At 40.4% G+C, this 21,892-nt stretch overlaps 1 protein-coding gene across 2 annotated transcripts in view; it reads right to left on the reverse strand.

Annotated features, from left to right (window-relative positions):
- FGD3 (FYVE, RhoGEF and PH domain containing 3) overlaps positions 1–21,892 on the reverse strand; it is a 348,985-nt gene that overhangs the window by 72,872 nt on the left and 254,221 nt on the right. For both annotated transcript variants that reach the window (XM_089681845.1, XM_089681847.1), the window contains exons 8-10: positions 14,992–15,130; positions 14,689–14,747; positions 390–536 (exon numbers count right to left, since the gene is read on the reverse strand). In XM_089681845.1, coding sequence (XP_089537971.1) covers positions 390–536; positions 14,689–14,747; positions 14,992–15,130 — 345 coding nt within the window. The remainder of the gene's footprint in view (positions 1–389; positions 537–14,688; positions 14,748–14,991; positions 15,131–21,892) is intronic.

Consider the following 21,892-nt stretch of genomic DNA (forward strand, 5'->3'; position numbering starts at 1 on the left):
TCTCAGACTGTGGCATGTATAATTGCAACATCCAATTGAGACTGATGAGTTAGCATTTATACAACCATATTGGTAGTTTGATCCTAAACTAAAATGTGATATTGTATAAAAGTGGTTGTAGTGTTTTTGTCTTCCTGGGTAACAGTGAGCGTCCCTTTAACATAGCACAGCTTTAGAGATAATCCTCTTAGTATTAGATTTGCAGAATCTAGGTTTTATGATAATACCCTCTTGACCACCCGCAGTATGATCCTGCCTACAACACAGCACTGTGCACAGCAATTGTCACACCATAATCATCTCTGTGTGCTCACTGATGACTTTCTATGACTGTAGTAAAAACTGGCCATCATGACAGGCTTGATGAAGAAGATCATACAATCATTTACCAGGTACAGGTAGCGGTCTTGTGCGGTCCCATTCTTTGCAGAGAGTTTCTGGATGTGTCCCTCTTTGATGAGTTCATTGGCGGGATTCACAATGTCCTCTTCCCCTCCCAGCCGTTCATACACCTCCAGCAGTTTATGCATCTTTTCCTTTTTAGAAAACATACAGAAACTGTTAGGAGCACTGAATAACATATCACTAAAACAAATATGCAAATATATGCACACAAGGAATACAATTCCAAAGGCAACTTTTACTCCAATGAACAACTCAGAACATTTTTTATCATACATATATAGATATAGATTTTCGCCTTTCCTGATTTCAGTTTTTTTATTTTCTTGCCTTTTCTAGTCATCCAAGCTATAGTTATGTAAATTGATCACAGTGTTAAAAACAGCACCAAGCATATTTTTGTCAGTAATGCACATGAACGGACAGTGTATAAAATGAAAAAATAGATATTGATGTTCTAACTGCAAGAGAAATTATGGCATCTGCAAACCATGTGAATACAACATATACCCACACATATACGAATATACAGTAGGGAAAATAATTATTTGATCCCCTGCAGATTTTGTAAGTTTGCCCACTTACAAAGAAAGGGGGTCTATCATTTTTTTATCATAGGTGTATTCTAAATGATAGAGGCAGAATATCAATCGAAAATCCAGAAAAAGCACATGATACAAATGTTATAAATAGAGTTGCAGTTCAGTGAGTAAAATCAGTATTTGATCCCCAAGCAAAACATGACTTAGCACTTGGTGGAGAAACCCTTGTTGGCAAGCACAGAGGTAAGATGTTTCCTGTAGTTGGTTACCAGGTTTGCACACATCTCAGGAGGGATTTTGGCCCACTCTTCTTTACAGATCTCTAAATCCTTAAGGTTTCTTGGCTGTTGCTTGGCAACTCAAAGTTTCAGCTCCCTTCATAAATTGTCTATAAGATTTTGGTCTGGAGACTGGGTAGGCAACTCCATGACCTTAATGTGCTTCTACTTGAGCCACTCCTTTGTTGCCCTGGTGGTGTGTTTTGGATAATTGTCATGCTGGAAGACCCATCCACGACCAATCTTCAGTGTTCTGGCTGAGGAAAGAAGGTTCTCATCCAAGATTTTGCAATACATGGCTTGATCCATTGGCCCCTCAAAGTTGGCCTGTACCTTTAGCAAAGAAACAGCTTCAAAGCATAATGTTTCCATCCCAAAGTTGACTGTATGGATGGTGCTCTTAGGGTCATAGTCAGCATTTTTATTCCTCCAAACATGACGAGTTGAGTTAATGCTAAAGAGCTCAATTTGGTCTCATCTGATCACAGCACTTTCTTCCAATCCTTCTCTGAATCATTTAGATGTTCACTGGTAAACTTCAGATGGGCCTGTATATATGCCTTCTTGAGGAGGGGGACCTTGCAGTCGCTGCAGGATTTCAATCCATGGCAGCGCATTGTGTTACCAACGGTTTGTTTGGTGACTGTGGTCCCAACTGCCTTGAGATCATTCACAAGCTCCTCCCATGTAGTTCTGGGCTGATCCCTCACTTTTCTAATGATCATCCTTACCCCATGAGGCCAAATCTTGCATGGAGCTCCAGACCGAGGGTAATTGATGGTTATTTTGTTTTTCTCCCATTTGCAAATAATCGCTCCAACAGTTGTCTCCTTCTCATCAAGCTTCAAGCTAATGGACTTGTAGCCCATTCCAGCCTTGTACACATCTACAATCTTGTCCCTGACGTCCTTTGACAGCTCTTTGGTCTTGCTCATGGTGGTGCCCAAGAGAGCGATTCTGTGGACAGGTGTCATTTATACACATAAGGAGTTGTTGTTAGGAGCCCCTTTTTAAATTGACAGGACTAATCTGTGTACCACATGAGCATATAGCCAGTCTGTGGGAGCCAGAATTATTGTTGGTTGGTAGGGGATCAAATATCTATTTTACTCACTGAACTGCCACTCAATTTAGAACATTTGTATCATGTGTTTTTTCCGGATTTTTGGTTGATATTCTGTCTCTATCATTTAAAATACGCCTATGATAAAAATGATAGACCCTTCATTCCTTTGTAAGTGGTCAAACTTACAAAATCTGCAGGGGATCAAATAATTATTTTCCTCACTGTACATAAAAACACACACCTTGCCCATTCAAATGAACATTTCCAGACTGAGCATTTTTTTTGCAGCAGTTTGAAATGCAGGCAGAATCGTTAGGCATGAGCAGTTGCATTGTTCTAATTTGGAACTGTTAACAATTTAGTGTTCTACTTGGGGCAGGGGGAAAGTGGGCAACGGGGGTTGAGAAAAGTTCCTGAAAAAGCATTTTTGTTTTTTGCATTGTAATTGAAACACTCACCAATAAATCATATAATGCTTATTAAATTCCCATTACAAGAGCTCGTAAGAGTTTTCAATGCCCAAACAACCAGAAATATGCTTAAAGTGTATATTAAGAGAAACTTTTTTTTAAGGTTTTAGGTAGATTGAGAGGTTTAAGATTTTTTATAGCTGTGCCCTCCCTATGGAATTTCATTCTGTTATTTATCTTAGTGATCATTGTCTTAAGTATAAAAAGTGATAGAAATCCAAACAGCCCGAAGGGACACAGCAAAAGACAAAAATGAAAAATGAAACCCTGAAGGGTCTTAAGCATGCGCCACTCTATCAGAAACTAAAAAAGGTTTTACATACACTTTACAAATGATAATGCTTGTAAACCACTCGAATCGCTATAAAACATTTTAAACCTCCCATGAAAAAATACTAATTTATGTCTGACATTTTCAAGCAATTCTGATAATGAAATGATGATGTCTCATTTGTGGATTTGATAGCCAAGCTTTGCTTTATTGATTTGGCTATGAACCCCCATACAAATAAGCTATGCCCCTGGCTCTGTAATGTTTTGACAAAATATAATTTATTGGCTAACAGTATGTAAGCGGATTTATTTTTGATTACCATGCTCCTCTTCCATAATGAGGATGCTGTTAACAGCTGCAAGTCTTGCTTCAAAAACAAGGTGATGATTCTAATATAAAGAATATTCATATGCTAGCTATCTCTCTGGAACACGATTCTTTTCTAAAGTTGGAAAGCAAACAGTGTTTTTCATTTGTTCCAACCCAATTACTGGAGCGGCTGCTGTGATCCTGCTGAGAGTCTGACCTCTCCTGTCTACAGAGGTACTTATACACGCGAGACATTTTCGCGTAGGCTGTATCGCTTCAGAAAATATCAATGAAACTCTGATGTGCCTTCAAGTGACAGCCAGAAAAGGCCATTAGCACATTTTACAAAACCTGTGTTGTTATGGCCCGATGGAAGGGCTGACAGTAATTTCATCAAAGTATAAAAATACAAAATATAATGAAAATGTTACCTATAACAGCTAATCACAATGCTCATACAGGGGGATTGCATTGTTTTTACTGTCTAGTCAAAGGCCTGATGCTGACCCACTAGTGCTAGGCAACACCCCCTTTAAAGCCCCACCAGAACTGAGTTTGCAAAAAATTAACGGGTTTGCATTGACAGTAAGCTCTTAAGTCCATAGAAGTCAATTACCTTCATCAGATGAGGATGGCAGAAGTGACGTCAGCAATCCCCTGGTGGATGCTGCTGACCAAAAGTGGATGTCTTTGCATGATTTGTCAAAGGGCCACCCCCGAAATGCGTAATGATGATGACAGCCCAAGCCTCAGTTCCAGCCTCTGCTTAGCTTGCGGTCCATCACATCCACTTCCGGTCAGTGTCAACCACCCTGGTTGTGATGGCCTTGAGGATTGGCCATACACCAGCGGTCTGTCTGCACCGATATCTACATTTTCAGCATCCGCTTTCTGCCATCCTCATCTGACAGAGGTAATCTATTTCTGAGACCCACAACCACATATCATCACTGGCTTGTTCCTATCTACTATTAGTGACATCTTGGGTTCTATGTGTATGGAATAATCGCCATAATAACAGTTTGCAGCAGAGACCTCATGCCTTTTTATGCCCAGGTACAGGCTTTCTATACATTTGTTTTAATATGAGGATCTAATATCAATTACCTCAAGACTGAACTTACAGTGTGTCAATAAATGTTTTTCTGATTTGTACTTAGTGTGCTGTGGTTTTACACGGTCATCAGCTTTCCTAAGTGCTTACTGTGGACTATTGGATCAACAACTGTACTAACACAGCTGCAGGTCCTATTTTGAGAAGCATGTGGATGCAGATGCACGGCTCCAAACACAGACAATGAGCATCTCGGACCACTCACCCACACCTTCACAACTGTCAAATTTTACCTGTGGCTGTGTTTGTAGAGCCTCTGTGTCCCCATAGAGTAACAGGTGGCTCCAGTCACACAAACAAAACCATTCATTCACACTGTATCTGCAATTTTTTTTATTATTTTGTACATTAATTATTTTTTATTTTTTTTATTTGTTGCAATTTATTTTTATTTTCGCTTTTGAAACAGAGAAAGGGACTGGGGAAACACATTCTTCAGTTCCTTTCTGCAGCCTCAGCTGCACAGAATGCATGAACAAGAAGAGCTCTGTGCAGCCTTTCTGTTCATTTATAAACTGAAGCATAGTAAAGTCTACTATGCTTCAGTTCTGAATGAACACAGTGAGTGATTGGTAGCGATCACTTACTCGTTTATTTACAAAAAAGGAAGGGGTAAATTACATATTTACTGGCTATGCTCTCCATCTTGAAAAGATCCCTGGCACCTCTTTTGGCTTCCCTGCCTCCTCTCCTGTATGCTGCTGTGGGGGATCTTTTCAAGATGGAGAGCAGAACAAGGGGCCAGTAAATATGTCAGTTGACTTTCAGCTGCAGCATACAGGGGATCAGTTCTTCTAATTGCCCTCTGCCAGGAAACCTAATGTGACAGGGAGGCCCCACAAGTGACCTGTGACCCAACACTACGCCCATGTGTCCTTTGGGTGGGAAATGGTTAATCAGCACCCACGTACCTGCCAGGCTGCAGGTATGTGCAGTATTTTGGGGAAGAGGTGGCACCCCTCCTTCCTGGTAATGGCAGATGACCCCTTCCGCCTTCTCATGGTAATGACAGATGACCCCTTCCTTCAGGAGCCCCCCTTCAGGTAATCAAAAATTGTTTTACCTCCTGGTAATGATAAATGTCCCCCAGTAACAAATCAAAAGCACACCTCCTCCAGGTAATGACACATGCCCCCCCCGTATTATATCAAAAGCACCCCTCCAAGGCGACAACAGAGGCCCTCCCTCCTGGTAATGACAGATCACCTCTCCCTCCCCTCCCGTCATCCTAGTTATGAGACATTCACCCCCATGTTGGTAATGAAAGATTCCCCCGCCCAGATCTCCCCCCTCTGCTGGTTCTGCTCAAACACAGTAATATCTGGGGCCCTTTGGAGCCCGAAGGTGTTGTGAGGACGGCTGGGGGGGGTGTCTGCACCAGCTGTCAGTGTTGTGGGATGAGTGAGGTGGGGGAAAAGGACATCCCCAGTGGTTGGAGGGTACAGAGGGTACCCAATAGGTGAAATGGACTACAGTGGTGTCTTACCTCACCTGCAACACTGTCCCGGCTTCAGAACACACTCTCCCCCTAACCTTGCCTCGCTCAACCTTGTGATAGCTCAATATCTGTTCCCCGCCAGCTGTCAGCACTGACACTTCCCCATCCAACCTCTACTAGCTGTTCTCAGACGAGGGCTCAAAAATGGCACCAGAGACCCAGAGCTTCTCCTGAGCCAATGAGAGCAGAAGACTGTGGATTTGAAGGCAGAGAGGAAGCCCAGTACCAGAATTATTTCACCACTCGCTGCAAGATACCGGATCTGAACCAGACTCCGGGATTTTGTGGAGTTGTTGGAGTATGCTAATATGACAGGGAGTCTGCACGAGCCCCCTGGACCATGAGTGGGGTCACAACCCCTGCGACCCCTATTGCTACGCCCATCGTCTTGTAGCCCATTTCAGCCTTGTGCAGGTCTATAATCTTGTCCCTTTTTGGTCTTGCCTCTGGTGGTGAGATTTGAATTGAAGAAAGAGATTCTGTGGACAGGTGTCTTATACACATAACGAGTTGTCGTTAGATGCACCTTGTTGAATTCACAGGCCTAATCTGTGTACCACATGCGCACATAGCCAGTTTGTGGGAGCTAGAATTATTGTTGGTTGGTAGGGGATCAAATACTTATTTTACTCTACTGAACTGCAACTCAATTTATAACATTTGTATCATGTTTGTTTTCTAGATTTTTGGTTGATATTCCATCTCTATCATTTAAAATACATCTATGATAAAAAATTATAGACCCTTCATTTCTTTGTACATGGGCAAACTTACAAAATCTGCAGGGGATCAAATAATTATTTTCGCCACAGTATATTTGCAAATGTGTTCAAACCCTCTGTTTTTAATGTAAACTGTTAGACAGGGAAATTTGGTTGTTTTGCAGGCTGGCTGGTAAGTGTGCTGGGAAATCTTTTGTTTGTTTGCGATGTGCATTGTCCTTCCATGGTCATTTCACTATAAAGGCTAGTTATAGATTGGGGTGGTTGCAATTTTTTTGAAAGTTGGTTAAATTGGGTGCAGGGATGCACTGGGTGCCTTTGTTGCCATTGTGCTATTACTAGGTGTCACGTGCATCCCTGTGCCTTCAAGGAGGGGTGGACTCCCTCCAGGCACACCTGCCCTCAACTTATCCATTGTTATATGTGCACCTATTATGGAGGATCTGAAAATTAATTAGGACCACAGTATATACAGAGGTCCTTTGATGTGGGCACTGCGGCTTACACCTATATTTGCAAACGCGTGCCAACAAAACCCTCTGTTTTTAACGTAAACTGTTAGGGCAATTTGGTTGTTTTGCAGGCTGGCTGGTAATTGTGTTGGGAAATCTTTTTTTTTGTTTGTGAGGAGCGAAAAAATGACCTACCACCTGTGGTCAGTGGAATGAGGATTAATGCTCCATTGTTGGTATCAGTGGGAGAAATAATGCCCATTCATTTGAATCAGCAGAATCGGGACTAATCATGGGTGTCAGTGGGAGGAGTTATGCCCCATCATAAGTATCAATAGGAGAAATGATGCTTTATTGTTGGTGTCAATTATTATGCCCTATCACTGGTGTCATTAGGAGGAATATTACCCCATCACTAGCATCAGTGGGAGGAATGATGCTTCATCCTTGGTCTCAGTGGGAGGAATAGCTCCCCATCATTCATGTCAGTGAGATGAATAATGCCTTATTTTTGGGGTCAGTGGGAGGAATAGTGAAAGAAGTAGTAATGTCTATTTATGACCCATTTACGCTAAGCATTGCAGATTAAAACCAACCTGTAGATTGTAGTGTAGAGACCATCACTGGCCACACTACATACCAAAATGTAACATGAACAGTCTAGACCTGCATCTCAAATAAAATTAATTGTAGGCACTGAAAAAAACAAGTCAGATTTACCATCAGCAGTTGCTTTTCCTCTTATATTAACTGGTTACCTATTTTTAATGTGTATATGAATAGTCAACGTTACAGAGGTTATTTCCCTAGGGCATCACAACTTATGTTGCTACATGGTTTGATTGCAGAACTTGAATTCTTATTGGAAGCAGACCCACATTAATTTTTTTTTCTTCTAGGTACCCAAAACAAGGTTTGGTTATTTCACTTGTGACATGGCACATTAGCTCCAAGTTTTGGGAAGTGCTGCTGCTGCTTTGCCCAGCCTCTCCCTGCAACAGTAGATCACAAAGGCCCCATTCACATCTAGCAATTTGGGATAGTAGGCAGAAATGCCGTGATTCTGACCGAGATTCCAAATCGCACTGAAATTCTGGCAAAACGCAGCATGTGTGTTTGTGTGCCATCCATTTTTAATGGCACCTAAAATGTGTGGTTTTGCTGAGATTGTCGTGCAGTAAACCGCATTGCATGAAGCTTGTCGCCCAAAAGAAGCTCCTGCTCCTTTTCTGCTGCGATCGCTGTGCAATAAATCGCGCAACAAAACCATACTGTGTTTTATGTGCCATTACAAATTAATGGCACACAAACACGTGCTGCATTTTGCCAGCATTGCAGTACAATTTGGAATTTCGGGCAAAATCTTGACAATTTCGCCCATGATTCCAAATCTCTACATATGAATGGGGTATAATAGATCACTATTGGAAGTGATCTGTTGCTGCAGAGCTGCATGGCAGGGGTGTCTGAATCTGGTTTTCACCGACCCCATTAAGAAAAAAAATTACAAAAGTGTTCCGAAAAAGAAATATACAGTTTGCGTGCACGTTTGCGATCACTAAAATTTGCCTTTACTGTGCAAGTGCTAAATGTTCACATAGGTAAAACACAATGTCATTCAAATTTTTAGTGATCGCAAACCCTAAGCCTTTTTGCTAATCTTGCCCTCCTGTACCCCACTTAAAGTGTTACTAAACCCAGGACCCTGCATTCACTATATCTGGTCTCCCACAGCACACAGAACATGGAAATGCAATTATTTTAGTAAATATAAACTGCTAAATACCTTTTCTCATCAGCAGTTAGAGCTGTCTTGTGACTTCAGCTGAGCACTGGTTAAAGCTTGTAGGAGGAGTTTTCTTTCTGCTCTAGGAGGATGTAAACCCCTGACCTTTGTCTTGATTGGCCCTGTGCTGATCACATGCACTCTCCCAAGAGAAAAGAAACCTCTCTAGCAATACACACTAAACTGAGCATGTGCAGAAGGGCACGGGTTCAGTCTGTCTTACCACTGTGGAAATTTGAGCAGGAGGAGGGGCAGAGAAGTCAGGTTCAAACAGCCTTTTTAAACAATGCAGAGGATTAACCGCTTAGGTTCCACAGTGAGTATAACAAGCACGCTTTACTGCATATACAGACTGATTTTACTGTTGTGGGTTTAGTAACACTTTAAGCTTATCTTTTGGTTTAGCAATCTGTGCAAAAAGCACAGAAAGGGAAATAAAGCTCTTCTAAGTAAAATGCATACATTCACTTTGACCTTTAGTATTCCGGTACATTTCACAAAAGTCACACAAATGTGATATCATTCTAATCAGCAGACTTTGTTGATTATATTTTATGGTAAATATCTTGAGGTATGCAATTGACATAAATTTTGCATTTGGAAAAAGTACAATGCTATTCTTTCTAATTTTTCGCTATATTTTTCCTATTAAAAACTTCATAAATAAAATTAGCAGTACACAAATATACAACCAAATTAAAGTGGAAGGAAAGCCTAATACTTAAAGTGTTACTAAACCCACAACAGTAAAATAAGGGTTACCCCGCATTGTGTAAAAAAGCGGTTTGATCCTGTCTTCTCTGATCCTGCCCTTCTTCTACTGTCCTCAATCGATCTGTTGATAGTACAGAGCTCTAGGAGTCACTCTGCAAATGCTCAGTTTAGTGTGTTTTGCTAGAGAGTTTTTTCCTTTGAAGGGTGCATGTGATCAGCACAGGGCCAATCAGCACCGTCCAGGCAGAGGTTCAGGGGTTATGCAGCCTCATAGGAAAGTCAGAGGAAAATAAAATATGGACACTGATAGAAGTCACAAGACTGCTATATACTGCTGATGAAGAGGTATTTACCAATTTATATTATATTAGGGATTTAGTGACACTGTAATACTTGTAAAATTCACTCCACCATTTGTCTGCCTAACGTGCAGGCAGTGCACCAAGTACTCTCTTTGTCCTATACAATGTGAAAGCCTTCAACCATATTACTAGCAACTGGGGATCATTCCACTGTGTACATAAAGTAGGGCTCACTGTTGCAAGTTTTTGGTTGTAGTGAGAGAAAATCGTGGCTGTTATTGTGATCACTAATATAGACTGACTTCTTCTAACTAGAGGTTGGACAACAATCCTCTAATGAGGTCTGTGGCTACTAAAGGGTTTGACTGCGCTCCCTAATGCCAGACACACCGCAGCCCATATGTCAGAACTGTGTACAGGCCAGTCAGCCTGGATCCAGTCCCTAAATAATAAAGAGATTTCCTCTCTCCACTTGCCAAAGGAACTCCTATTTTTGTGTCACTTGAAAGGATACCAGTGCTCCTCCCGATTCTTATAAAGTGCTATTACAGAAAAAACAACCCCCAAAACCCAACTTGTTTCGACCTCCTATATAGAGGCTTCATCACGAATAAAAAAAAGTGAAGAAAAAAATCATCAGAAGTGCTTTCTATATTTTTTAAGGAGATAAATATGTCTGAACTAGTGGATTAACATCATCAGTCATTAGAATGCATTAAAGCAGTACTGGGCTTTATTTTAGAAAGCCCAACATAATTTGCAAATGAAACGTGTAGAAGCTTTAATAAAATGAATGCTTGTAAAAAAAATAAATAATAAAATAAACTATTTATTTTAAAAAAGTTTGTAAAAAACTGTCATTTCCCTTAATAAAGAACCACAGCATTTGGTTTGTAAATAAACATCAGCATAATGATCAGGTTTAAAAGATGAAGACATTAAATAATTAATTTACTGAAATTCTCTAAGCTCTTGAGAAACTATATTATATTGGCATTTCTGAATTGTATGCAACAGCCCTGGTTAACCATTGAGGCTAAACATTCATATCGCTTACAACAACTTCCTCTAAATTTCCAACCCAACCCCCAGATGATTCTGAAAATAGGTCTATGTTTTATAGCTACAGCAGCAGAAAAACCACTGTGAAGGGAAGAAAAATGCCTAGGCTAAGCTACCACACAGTCTACGTATCGAGGTCAGACATACGCTAAGTGCAGTGTTTATAATGCGGATGATCAGATCATGCATATCCAGCCTCAGGGGGAACAGAAGCATAGAGGGAACAGTAATGAGCAAAATGGATAACTCACATAATTTGGATACAGAGGACAAGGACATAAAGTTTTAGGATTCTTAAATTGCTATGTCCTCCATTTACAAGAAACTGATGATACACTATATTGCCAAAAGTATTGGGACACCTGTCTTTACACACACTTGAACTTTAATGGCATCCCAGTCTTTGGATTCAATATTGAGTTGGCCCACCCTTTGCAGCTATTACAGCTTCAACTCTTCTGTGAAGGCTGTCCACAAGGCTTAGGAGTATCTCTATGGGAATGTTTGACCATTCTTCTAGAAGTGCTTTTGTGAGGTCAGGCACTGATATTGGATGGGAAGGCCTGGCTCGCAGTCTCCGCTCTAACTCATCCCAAAGGTGTTCTGTCAGGTAGAGGTCAGGACTCTGTGCAGGCCAGTCAAGTTCCTCCACCCCAAACTCACTCATCCATGTCTTTATAGACCTTGCTTTGCACCTTGACTAGTGCGCAGTCATGTTGGAACAGGGAGGGGCCATCCCCAAACTGTTGCCACAAAGTTGGGAGCATGAAATTGTCCAAAATGTCTTGGTATGCTGACACCTTAAGAGTTCTCTTCACTAGAACTAAGGGGCAAAGCCCAACCTCTGAATAACAACCCTGCACCATAATCCCCCCTCCACCAAACTTTGCACTTGGCACAATGCAGTCAGGCAAGCACTGTTCTCCTGGCAACCACCAAACCCAGACACATACATCGGATTGCCAGACAGAGAAATGTGATTCGTCACTCCAGAGAACACATCTCCACTGCTCTAGAGTCCAGTGGCAACGTGCTTTACACCACTGCATCCAATGCTTTGCATTGACCTTGGTAATGTAAGGCTTGGATGCAGCTGCTTGGCCATGGAAACCCATTCCATGAAGCTCTCTACACACTGTTGGTGTGCTAATCTGAAGGCCACACAAAGTTTGAGGATCTTTAGCTATTGACTCTGCAGACAGTTGGCGACTTCCGGGGCACCGTGCGATTCAGCATGTGCTGACCCCTCTCTGTCATTTTACATGGCCTACCCCTACTTCATGCCTGAGCTGCTGCTGTTCCCAGTTGCTTCCACTTTGTTATAATACCACCAACAGTTGACTGTGAAATATTTAGTATCAAGGAAATGTCACGGATGGACTTATTGCACAGGTGGCAACCTATCACGGTACCACGCTTGAATTCACTGAGCTTCTGAGAGCGACCCATTCTTTCACAAATGTTTGTAGAAGCAGTCTGCATGCCTAGGTGCTTGAATTTATACACCAGTGGCCATGGAGGAGATTGGAACATCTGAAGCCAATGATTTGAAAGAGTGTCCCAATGCTTTTGGCAAAATAGTGTATGCTGGACCTTCAATTTAAGGAGCTTTAGCTCCCTACCAACATCCCAGTGATTATTTTGACATAGATTATGTTTAAAAAGAATGAGAAGGTACCATAAAGATTTAAATTCTGCAACACCTTAACATCTTTTTAAAATGTTAAAAGTCACATCCATATCAAAAGTTATATGTTGAAATTAAATACATTAAAAATATTGGAAATAGACCTCCCAGCCTCTATCTCTATGTATCCTTATTAGGGCTCTTTAGAGACATATAACTATTGTCAAATACCAGTTTGATATAATATTTCAACTGTTTCTGCCTCCAAATATGTGCCCAGAAGAAAAAGAGGATTTGAAAGGCTATTTTGATTACTCTACGTGTCTCTTAGAGGAAAGGTTTACTTCTTAAGATAGTAGGAGGGACATCTGCATATATACTACCAGAATACATTAGTATTAAATTGCAACTAAAGGCACAAATACTTACCTTAGTTGCCATGGTCTGAATCTTCTCCTCAGGTCCTTCAGGAGGCTGGTCTAAATGCATTTAGCTCTGCTTTAGCCTGCTTTGATCAGAAAATCATCACAACTTGCCCCATCGAGTCTGAAAGCAGAGGATGTAGGGGACCAGGGGGAGTCACATTCACCATCTATGCCTGCATCAATAATCAGCCATGGTGTTCCCCAATACAGTAAAGGCCACTTTAAAATAAGTCCAAACTTACACCGCGTTCTAAATTATTATGCAAATTCTATTTAAGTGTCACAAAGATTAAATATTTTGTTTTTCAGTTTAACTCATGGATGGCATTGTGTGTCAGGGCTCTTTTGATCACTGAAAACAATCTCGGACACCTGTGATAATTAGATTGGCCGGTGAGCCCAATTTAAGGAAAAAATACTAAAGGAGGGTGTTCCACATTATTAAGCAGAGCACCATTTTTAAGCAATATGGGGAAGAAAAAGGATCTCTCTGCTGCCGAAAAGAGTGAAATAGTTCAATGCCTTGGACGAGGTATGAAAACATTAGATATTTCACGAAAACTTAAGCGTGATCATCACACTATTAAGAGATTTGTGGCTGATTCAGAGCACGGATGGGTTCGTGCAGATAAAGGCACATTGAGGAAGATTTCTGCCAGATCCATGCATCGGATCAAGAGAGCAGCTGCTAAAATACCATTACATAGCAGCAAACAGATATTTGAAGTTGCTGGTGCCTCTAGAGTCCCACGGACATCAAGGTGTAGAGTCCTTCAGAGTCTTGCAACTGTGCACAAACCTTCTATTCAGCCACCACTAACCAATGTTCACAAGCAGAAACAGCTGCATTGGGCAGAAAAATACATGAAGACTAATTTTCAAACAGTCCTGTTCACTGATGAGTGCCATGCAACCTTGGATGGTCCAGATGGATAGAGTAGTGGATGGTTGGTGGGCAGCCACCCTGTTCCAACAAATGTACTGCTACCCAACTTGCAGCCATAACAGACTGTTCCTTGGAAAATAAAGTTAAAAAATTACTAAAAAATCTGAAAACTAATGAAGCCACTCATCTTAGGTCTGGTAAGCTGCAATATATTACATTTTTGTTTGGGGGTTTGAAGTAATAATCATTATCACCCAGTCCTGTCTTACAATATCCTATTTTTTAGAAAGAGAGAGGTACCCCTCAAAGCGGAACCTTAACCATAACAACTTGAAAAAAAATAATGTTCTTTAGGAGGGAACATACATTCAACATGAATAAGTGTATTGTACCAACAAAATAGGTGTGTGCTGTAAATTGCCTTCAGCATTGTTCCTGTTTCTACTTGCTGGCGGCTGCCATTTAGATGAAGCTCAGAACCTCTGAGCAGTAGTAAATCTTTAAGCTGTCAGCAGATCGGCCACTACATTTTTCACACAGTGCCGAAAAATAGAGAGAAACTGAGCATGTGCAGAGCAGGGTGAAAGTGTATTTCTGGATTTTAAACAGTATAGGCACTTTTTTGTAATATTTCACACAGCTATACCTGCAAAACGGGTCAGCCTGAAGTGATCTAGCAGGACTTAATTTTCTGACTAAAGTTCTACTTTAAAAAAAAACCTTCTGCTATAGCACAAAACAGAGCATGATTTCACCTACCATCTTCCGAATGGCTGCATTTGAGTGATTCGCCGCAGTGGAAATAAGCTCAAGGGACTCTGTAACGAGATCCAATTACACATATTAAACATTCATTCAGCGTAGAGATTGGTCTTCATCATCCTGCACCGCAAGGTTATGTTAAGGTGACTAATTGTCAGAGGCAAAATAGCTTTCAGTGTACACTGCGATTCACACACAAACAGTCATTACCAAACAGAACTGATCTTATAGGAGATGGAGAACTAAAAGACAAATGTGCTATAATGGCATCCAACAAGAATTGGATATTAAATATCATACTCTCTGAATCCTTTCTATCAAGCGAGTCCTCCGGCAATTTCTTCAAATAATCTTTCAGGAGAAGTTCATAGCGAGGAATCCGCTGGACCGGCTCCAGCATGTGATGCTGCAGTGTGAGGTTCCCACAAACCTCGTCTTTCTGCAAAGAATCAACAGAAGACAGACATCAGACACATATCAGGGTATCTATACTATAAAGAAACACTTATTTCATCTAAACTGGCCACATACCATATACCCAGTTCAATTTCTGAACAACATTCATTACTATGAACAATAATATTTAAGAGAAATGTATTGAGTGTAATATGTAGATTGCCATTGCTGACAGTCTGATTCTTTCCAGCTGCAGGGCAGGGAGGTGTTCTCCCTAAGTCACTCAATGGAAATGCTCTTACCCCTCTGCCCACCCCTCACTTTACTGCTCTGTAGGGGTCTTTGCAATGCTATTTATTGCAATGGTTGCCCATTTGCTGTCAAAATATTGTAACGTGACTATTTGGTGCCTGTTTATTATATATAATTGCCCATTTGTGACGCCTGTATTGTCAAGATTACCATTTTTTCCCTAAGTATTGTCAAGTCAAGAGGACATCGTCTTCTATTTTTTTTCTGTCAATTAGTATTATGTAATTTCATATTTATTACTGAAAATAATTTTAAAGTCTAGAGCAGGAGTCCCCACACTTTCTAAACAAAGGGCCAATTTACTGTGCTTCAGACTTTAGGGGGGCTGGACTGTGACCAGTGTGGGTAGACATTGTCCTGGCTTCAGTGGGAGTAAACAGTGTGCCTTTGAAATTAGGGGGATGAATAGTACCCCATTTTTGGTGTCAGCGGTAAGAATTATGGGCAATTGTTGGTGTCAGTGGGAGGAATAGCATTTTGTATCAGTGTGAAGACTATTGCCGCAAAGGATGGATAAAGGCAAGCAAAGGGCCGAATCTGGCCCCAGGGCCACAGTTTGGAGACCACTAGTATAGAGGATTGTGGAAAAAGGTGGGTTAAAATGATAATTCAACCCAGGTGTCAAATGCACTAGATACACCACTGTTTCTAGGTCATTGACTCAGAGTATTGAAGCCTACTGGATCAGAAAATAACCAAGGAACTAACATTAATTTTATAAAGATGAGTTCAGGATTCGCAGCTCACATCTTTCCCAGTAGTTTACCTTTAACGTTCAGGCATATGCAAAAGAATTAAAAGCTCATCCCACCTTTTGAAAAAAACCAAAATGCCATATTTGTATTTATTATATTTTTGCATTGGAGCCTGCAAACATTCCAAGTGCGATCAGTGGATTGTGGTGCAGCACACAGACTCTTGTAGACTTTCTGTAGTAGCTGGTCCATACTGAGGTATAGTCTTTCGACTATAGTGCTACGTGAAGTATTAATTAACTATAAGTGTGGTTATCACCGTACTTACGTTCCATTGTTAACTACAAGTCCCTCTGTTGTGGTGACACCATGTAACGTTACACTGCAAATATTGGTTTAACATGTAAAATGGCAAGAAAGGTGGAGTTAACCTTTAACAAAAAAAAAAAAAAAAGAAAAAACGTTCTTTGTTTGGCCATTCCTCCTCAGTGTGGGTTAGTTCAGTGTTTGTCAGCCTTTTTTCAGTCAAGGCACCCTTTAAAATTCTGGGTCAAGGCACCCTTTAATCTGGAGGCCCCCAGTACAAAATGTAAAAAACTAAACTAATAGTTTTACAGAACACTACAACATCTGCATTCGTGGGACAACCAAAATCAAAGGTGATTTATTCTTCCAAAAGCAAATACACCTTTGCACACTGGTACTGATTAGTATTCCATTGTTTCTCTCCTCCCTCAGTTTCTCACTCAGCTAATGTGACCCCAGTGCTGACAGGGAGGGGCAAGCAAGGATCCTGCGCAGGTGTCTGATGTCCTTATCAACTGACGACATCTTTTTTTTTTTATGTCGTCAGTGGCTAGAAAGTTGTAATGGTGCACAATGACTACAATGGCTGGCATCAAAAGACATCTTCTGCGGCAACGGTGCCATGTATTATCGTGCATTTATACAAAAATGGAGTAAGCCAAGCCTCATTTCGGTTCACAACCCAAGCCTCGTTCTGAGCACTGATGGAATTAATCCAAGCCTCATTCTGGATGGCAGTGAAGCCTTCACGCAACAGGGTGGAGACCACTGCCCTCAAAGCTGATAATGCCGGTAAGATATTAAAACCATCAGTGAGCACAACCGAGCTCACGATATGCAAACCCTGTTTCATTATCAAAATAAATAGCAAAGCCATAAATTCAATAATAAAGTAAACTAAACATAAATAAATAAATAGCAATATGTTAAATAACTCCCCCCTTACGGCCAACAAGTATTATACCCAAAACAACCTCTCTAGTGTCACCTAGTGCACATAAATGGAAGGAAGAAAATATTTTTTTCTTTCTGGTGAAATCGAGACATTTTATCTAGATATTTCTACTAGACCTCCCATCTAGGCCAAGCCCAAATGTCTATACAATGCCATCTGATGAACATTATTTTAATATTGAATTTATGTGAATTTATTTTGATAATGAAATGAGGCTTGGTTTACTCCATTTTGAATAAATGCACGATGACGCAACATGGAGCCCGTTGGCCTGGAAGACATCTTTTGATGATGAAATGCATTGGGTGGAACCTCATGTTGACATCATTGACATACATGAATGGACTGTTTGGATGCCGGCCAAGTATTTACTATTACATGCGCATATCTTGTTTTTAACAAGTGAGTGTAACGTGTTGATTTAATAAAAGCTTAAGAGGTTTTTACACTATGGAGAGGTTCTCTCTTTTTTATTCTGCTAAATAAATTTGGTGCACACTGACTTATATGCTTATGACTGATGGCGGTCCTAAGTACCATTCTGCCCAGCACTGAAGGAGACTTGGAAGCCCTGGAAGATCTTCATCAAGCCCTTTGTGACCATTCTTTTAATTAAGATGGTCATGGGGAGTCGGTAAGAGAACATCTTATATCACCTTAGGTGCATTTCTTGGTGTTTGGTGGTACAACGATTTTAAAGCTTGGAGAAGAAGCCTGTTCTCATTCTTCACACTAGGTGGGGAATTATCTAGTTTGTGTGTGCGGTTTATTTTTTAGTTCATTTAGCACTAGTTGCAGTTTCTCTTTATTTAGTGGCCATAAAGTCTTGCCATAAATCGACTTGTTGAAGATCCAAGTTCCATCATTGCTAGAATATCTATTTTGAGTGCAGAAGGTTGTTTGTTTTATTTGCACAGGTGGATAGGAATCTGAAATGTTCTGATGTCCCCTATTCTCCAGATAAGAATGCTTTTAGTGAACTGTGCACTCTTCCTCTCCTTCTGATTGGATGACACAGCTGTCCATCATAGGGCAGCAGTAGTGCATAGAAATAAATAAAATATATATGTATATATACACATACATATATACATACAGTCATAACCAGAAATACTGGCACCCCTGCCTTTCTGTCAGATAATGCACCACTTCACCCAGAAAATTGTTGCATCTACAATTGCTTTGGCATTCTCATGTTTATTTCTTTTGTTTGTATTTGTAAGACACCAAAAAGTGGAGAAACAGAAGCCAAATCTGACACATTCCACATAAAACTCCGAAATAATTGCATTTCAAGTTTGTGATGGTCCTGTAATTTGTAATTAAACTCACCTGTATTAATCAACAGGTGCTAACAATATAGAAATCACACCGGCAACCAGGTATAAATGGTGAAAAATTTACTTAACCTTTCTGTCGTGTGTCTATCTGTGAGAACTACAGCAAGGAGAAGAGAAAACGCAGCAAAGAATTTTCTGAGGATTTGAGAACAAAAATTGTGGAAAAGCATGGACAATCTCAAAGGTAAAAGCCCATCTCCAGAGATCTTAAATGTTCCTGTGTCCACTGTGTGCATCATTGTCAATAAGTTTACAGCCCATGGCACTGGAGCTAATCTCCTTGGACGTAGATGAAAGAGAAAAACTTGATCAAAGATTGCAACAAAGGATTGTTCGAATGGTGGATAAAGAACCTCAATCAACTTCCAGGCAAGTTCAAGCTGACCTACAGACACAGGGTACAAATGTGTCAGTTCATACTATACATCGCCATCTTAATAAAAATGGACGCTATGGTAGGAGACCCAGGAGGACCCCACTGCTGACACAAACATAAAAAGCCAGATTGGAGTTTGACAAAACTTAGCTGAGGAAGTCAAAATCCTTTTGGGAGAATGTGCTGTGGACAGACTAAACAAAATGACAGCTTTTTGGTAAATCATCATCATTCTACTGTTTTCAGAAAAAGAAATGAGGCCTTTATATAAAATAATACAGCCCCTACAATCAAACATGGTGGAGGTTCACTGATGTTTTGAGGTTGCTTTGCTTCTTCGGGCACTGGATGTCTTTACTGTGTGCATTGCATTATGAAATCTGAACACTACTAAAGAATTCTGGGGTGCAATGTAAAGCCCAGTTGGGTCTCTATCAGAGGTCATGTGTCTTACAGCAGGACAGTGACCCAAAGCAGACGTTAAAAAGCACCCAGAAATGGTTTCGCTGGAGATTACTAAAGTGGCCAGCAACGAGTCCAGATCTCAATCCCATAAAGCACCTGGGAGAGATCTCAAAACAGCAGTTGGACAAAGGATAAAGGAACCCTTCCAATCTGAGAGACCTGGTCCAGTTGGTGAAAGAAGAGTGGTCCAAAATTCCAGTAGAGCAGTGTAAGAAACTCATTGATGGTTACAGGAAGCGACTGATTTCAGTTATTTTTTCCAAGGGATGTGCTACCAAATATTAAATTGAGGGTGCTAATAATTTTGTCCAATCCATTTATGGGGTTTTGTTTTTCCACTTTTTTGTGTCATACCAACATAAACAAAAGAAATAAATGTGAGAATGCCTAAAAATTTGCAATTGCAACAATTTTCTGGGCGAAATGGTGCATAATCTGACAGAAATACAGGGGTGCAAATTTTCTGGGTGAAGTGGTGCATTATCTGAGAGAAAATGCAGAAGTGCCAATATTTTTAGAATGACAAAACGACCGATCCACAAGGAGATCACAAATTGCTCATTTCCAGTTGTGATCAAGACCCAACAGTATCTAAAACTAGGAAACAATTCCAGTTCTGGAGCTTTCTACTGAGACGATGTAGAACATTGGAATGTTTTCCACTTGAATACACTGTGTTAAAAGTGTTTTATAGTAGTGTGTTTGACAAGATGACGGCCCTTAAACATTACAACCTTGAAATCTCCCCAGTACAGCTAAGTGCTATAATAACACAAAATAATCATAGAAAATTCCCTTGCGGTAATTTTCACATTTCATTTTAACAAAAGAACAGTGCAACAGAGAACCAGCCCTCAATTCTTTACAACACAATACATGATCTGTCTCCATTGAGGGGAAATCACTTACATTTACAATTTGACATGCTACTCTGCATCAGTTTGTATTTCCTGGGATAATGAGAAGATTCTAATAACTTGAACACGAGGATAAATGCAACAGGACATTTTATGGCACTATCCATTATCAGCGGCTGGAAACGTAACTGGTATAGCACATTATTTAATGGCTCCAAAATCATGCTGCATTTTATTCTTATTAAATTAATCAATGTGATAATAATGCTTTCTTTATAGGAACAACATTCTAGGCATTTATTTAAAGCCTATGTTTAGGCAACATTTTTTTTAAATCAGCAGAAGGGATAGTACTTTAATTAATTTTTAATTTCAGGTACTTATATAGCGCTGTCAATTTACACAGCACTTTAAATGTATATATTGTACATTCACATCAGTCCCTAACCCTCAAGGGGCGTACAATCTAAGGTCCCTAACTTACATTCATACATACACATACCAGGGCCAATTTAGACAGGATCCAATTAACCTACCAGCATGTCTTTGGAGTGTGGGAGGTAACCGGAATACCCAGAGGAAACCCACACAGGCACAGGGAGAACATGCAAACTCCAGGCAGGTGGTGCCGTGGTTGGGATTCGAACCAAGGACCCTAGTGCTGCCAGGTGGAAGTGCTAACCATTTAGCCACTGTGCTGCCCAGTACTTACAATCATTGTGAATATATAGGTGAAATCATTGTGAATATGTAGGTGAATATGTAGGTGAGACTTGGGCTTTACTATTCACATATATAGGCAATATTGTATATAAGTATGTGGCATATAAGGTAATTTTAGACAAAGGAGAGATATTTATAAAAGCTGTGTATATAAATGTTTTAAATTAATTGTTTAATGATTTTTTTTCACCAAAGACATATGTCAGTATGCCCCCTCCATTTCACTTATCTGTTTGCTTTCCATTTTGCTGTCCTTTTTTTTTTTGTCGTTCCCTTACTTCCTGTTCTGCAGCACACCTGTCAAATAGTCAGAACCTAAAGATAACATTTCCCAAACAGAGATACTGACAGCAATAAAAATTTGGAATAGGTTCTAAACCACCCACTGAATACAAGCAAGAAACTAATAAATAAGGAGAACCTCCTGTGCTCAGAACCTAATATAACTATAAAGGCTGCTAACACCTGCACTTTATTACCTAAAAGTGAAAAAAGCAAAAATCCAAAAATAGGTGTAGCAAAAAACTACTTTGTTTGGTGCTGGACTTTAAAAAGAGACCCGGTCAAAAACCAACAAACATACCTGCAAATCAAGAGAGCAAATACTTAGCTTTCCTTCTGTCCGTGCCACCAGAAAGCCACTCCATAGCTGGGAGTGTTAATCTCCTTGGCCCCCTGCAGGGCTCAGTGGTTCCTTCAGCCAATCCTCATGTTTCTACTGTGTCCTGTATTGATTTGGAGGTTGGAGGGAGGAACCAGTAAGTGCTGTAAAGGAG

The sequence above is a fragment of the Staurois parvus genome, unplaced genomic scaffold, assembly GCF_062004578.1.
Source record: "Staurois parvus isolate SC_StPar_1 unplaced genomic scaffold, SC_StPar_1.0 ptg000282l, whole genome shotgun sequence".
NCBI classification, from domain to species: Eukaryota; Metazoa; Chordata; class Amphibia; order Anura; family Ranidae; genus Staurois; species Staurois parvus.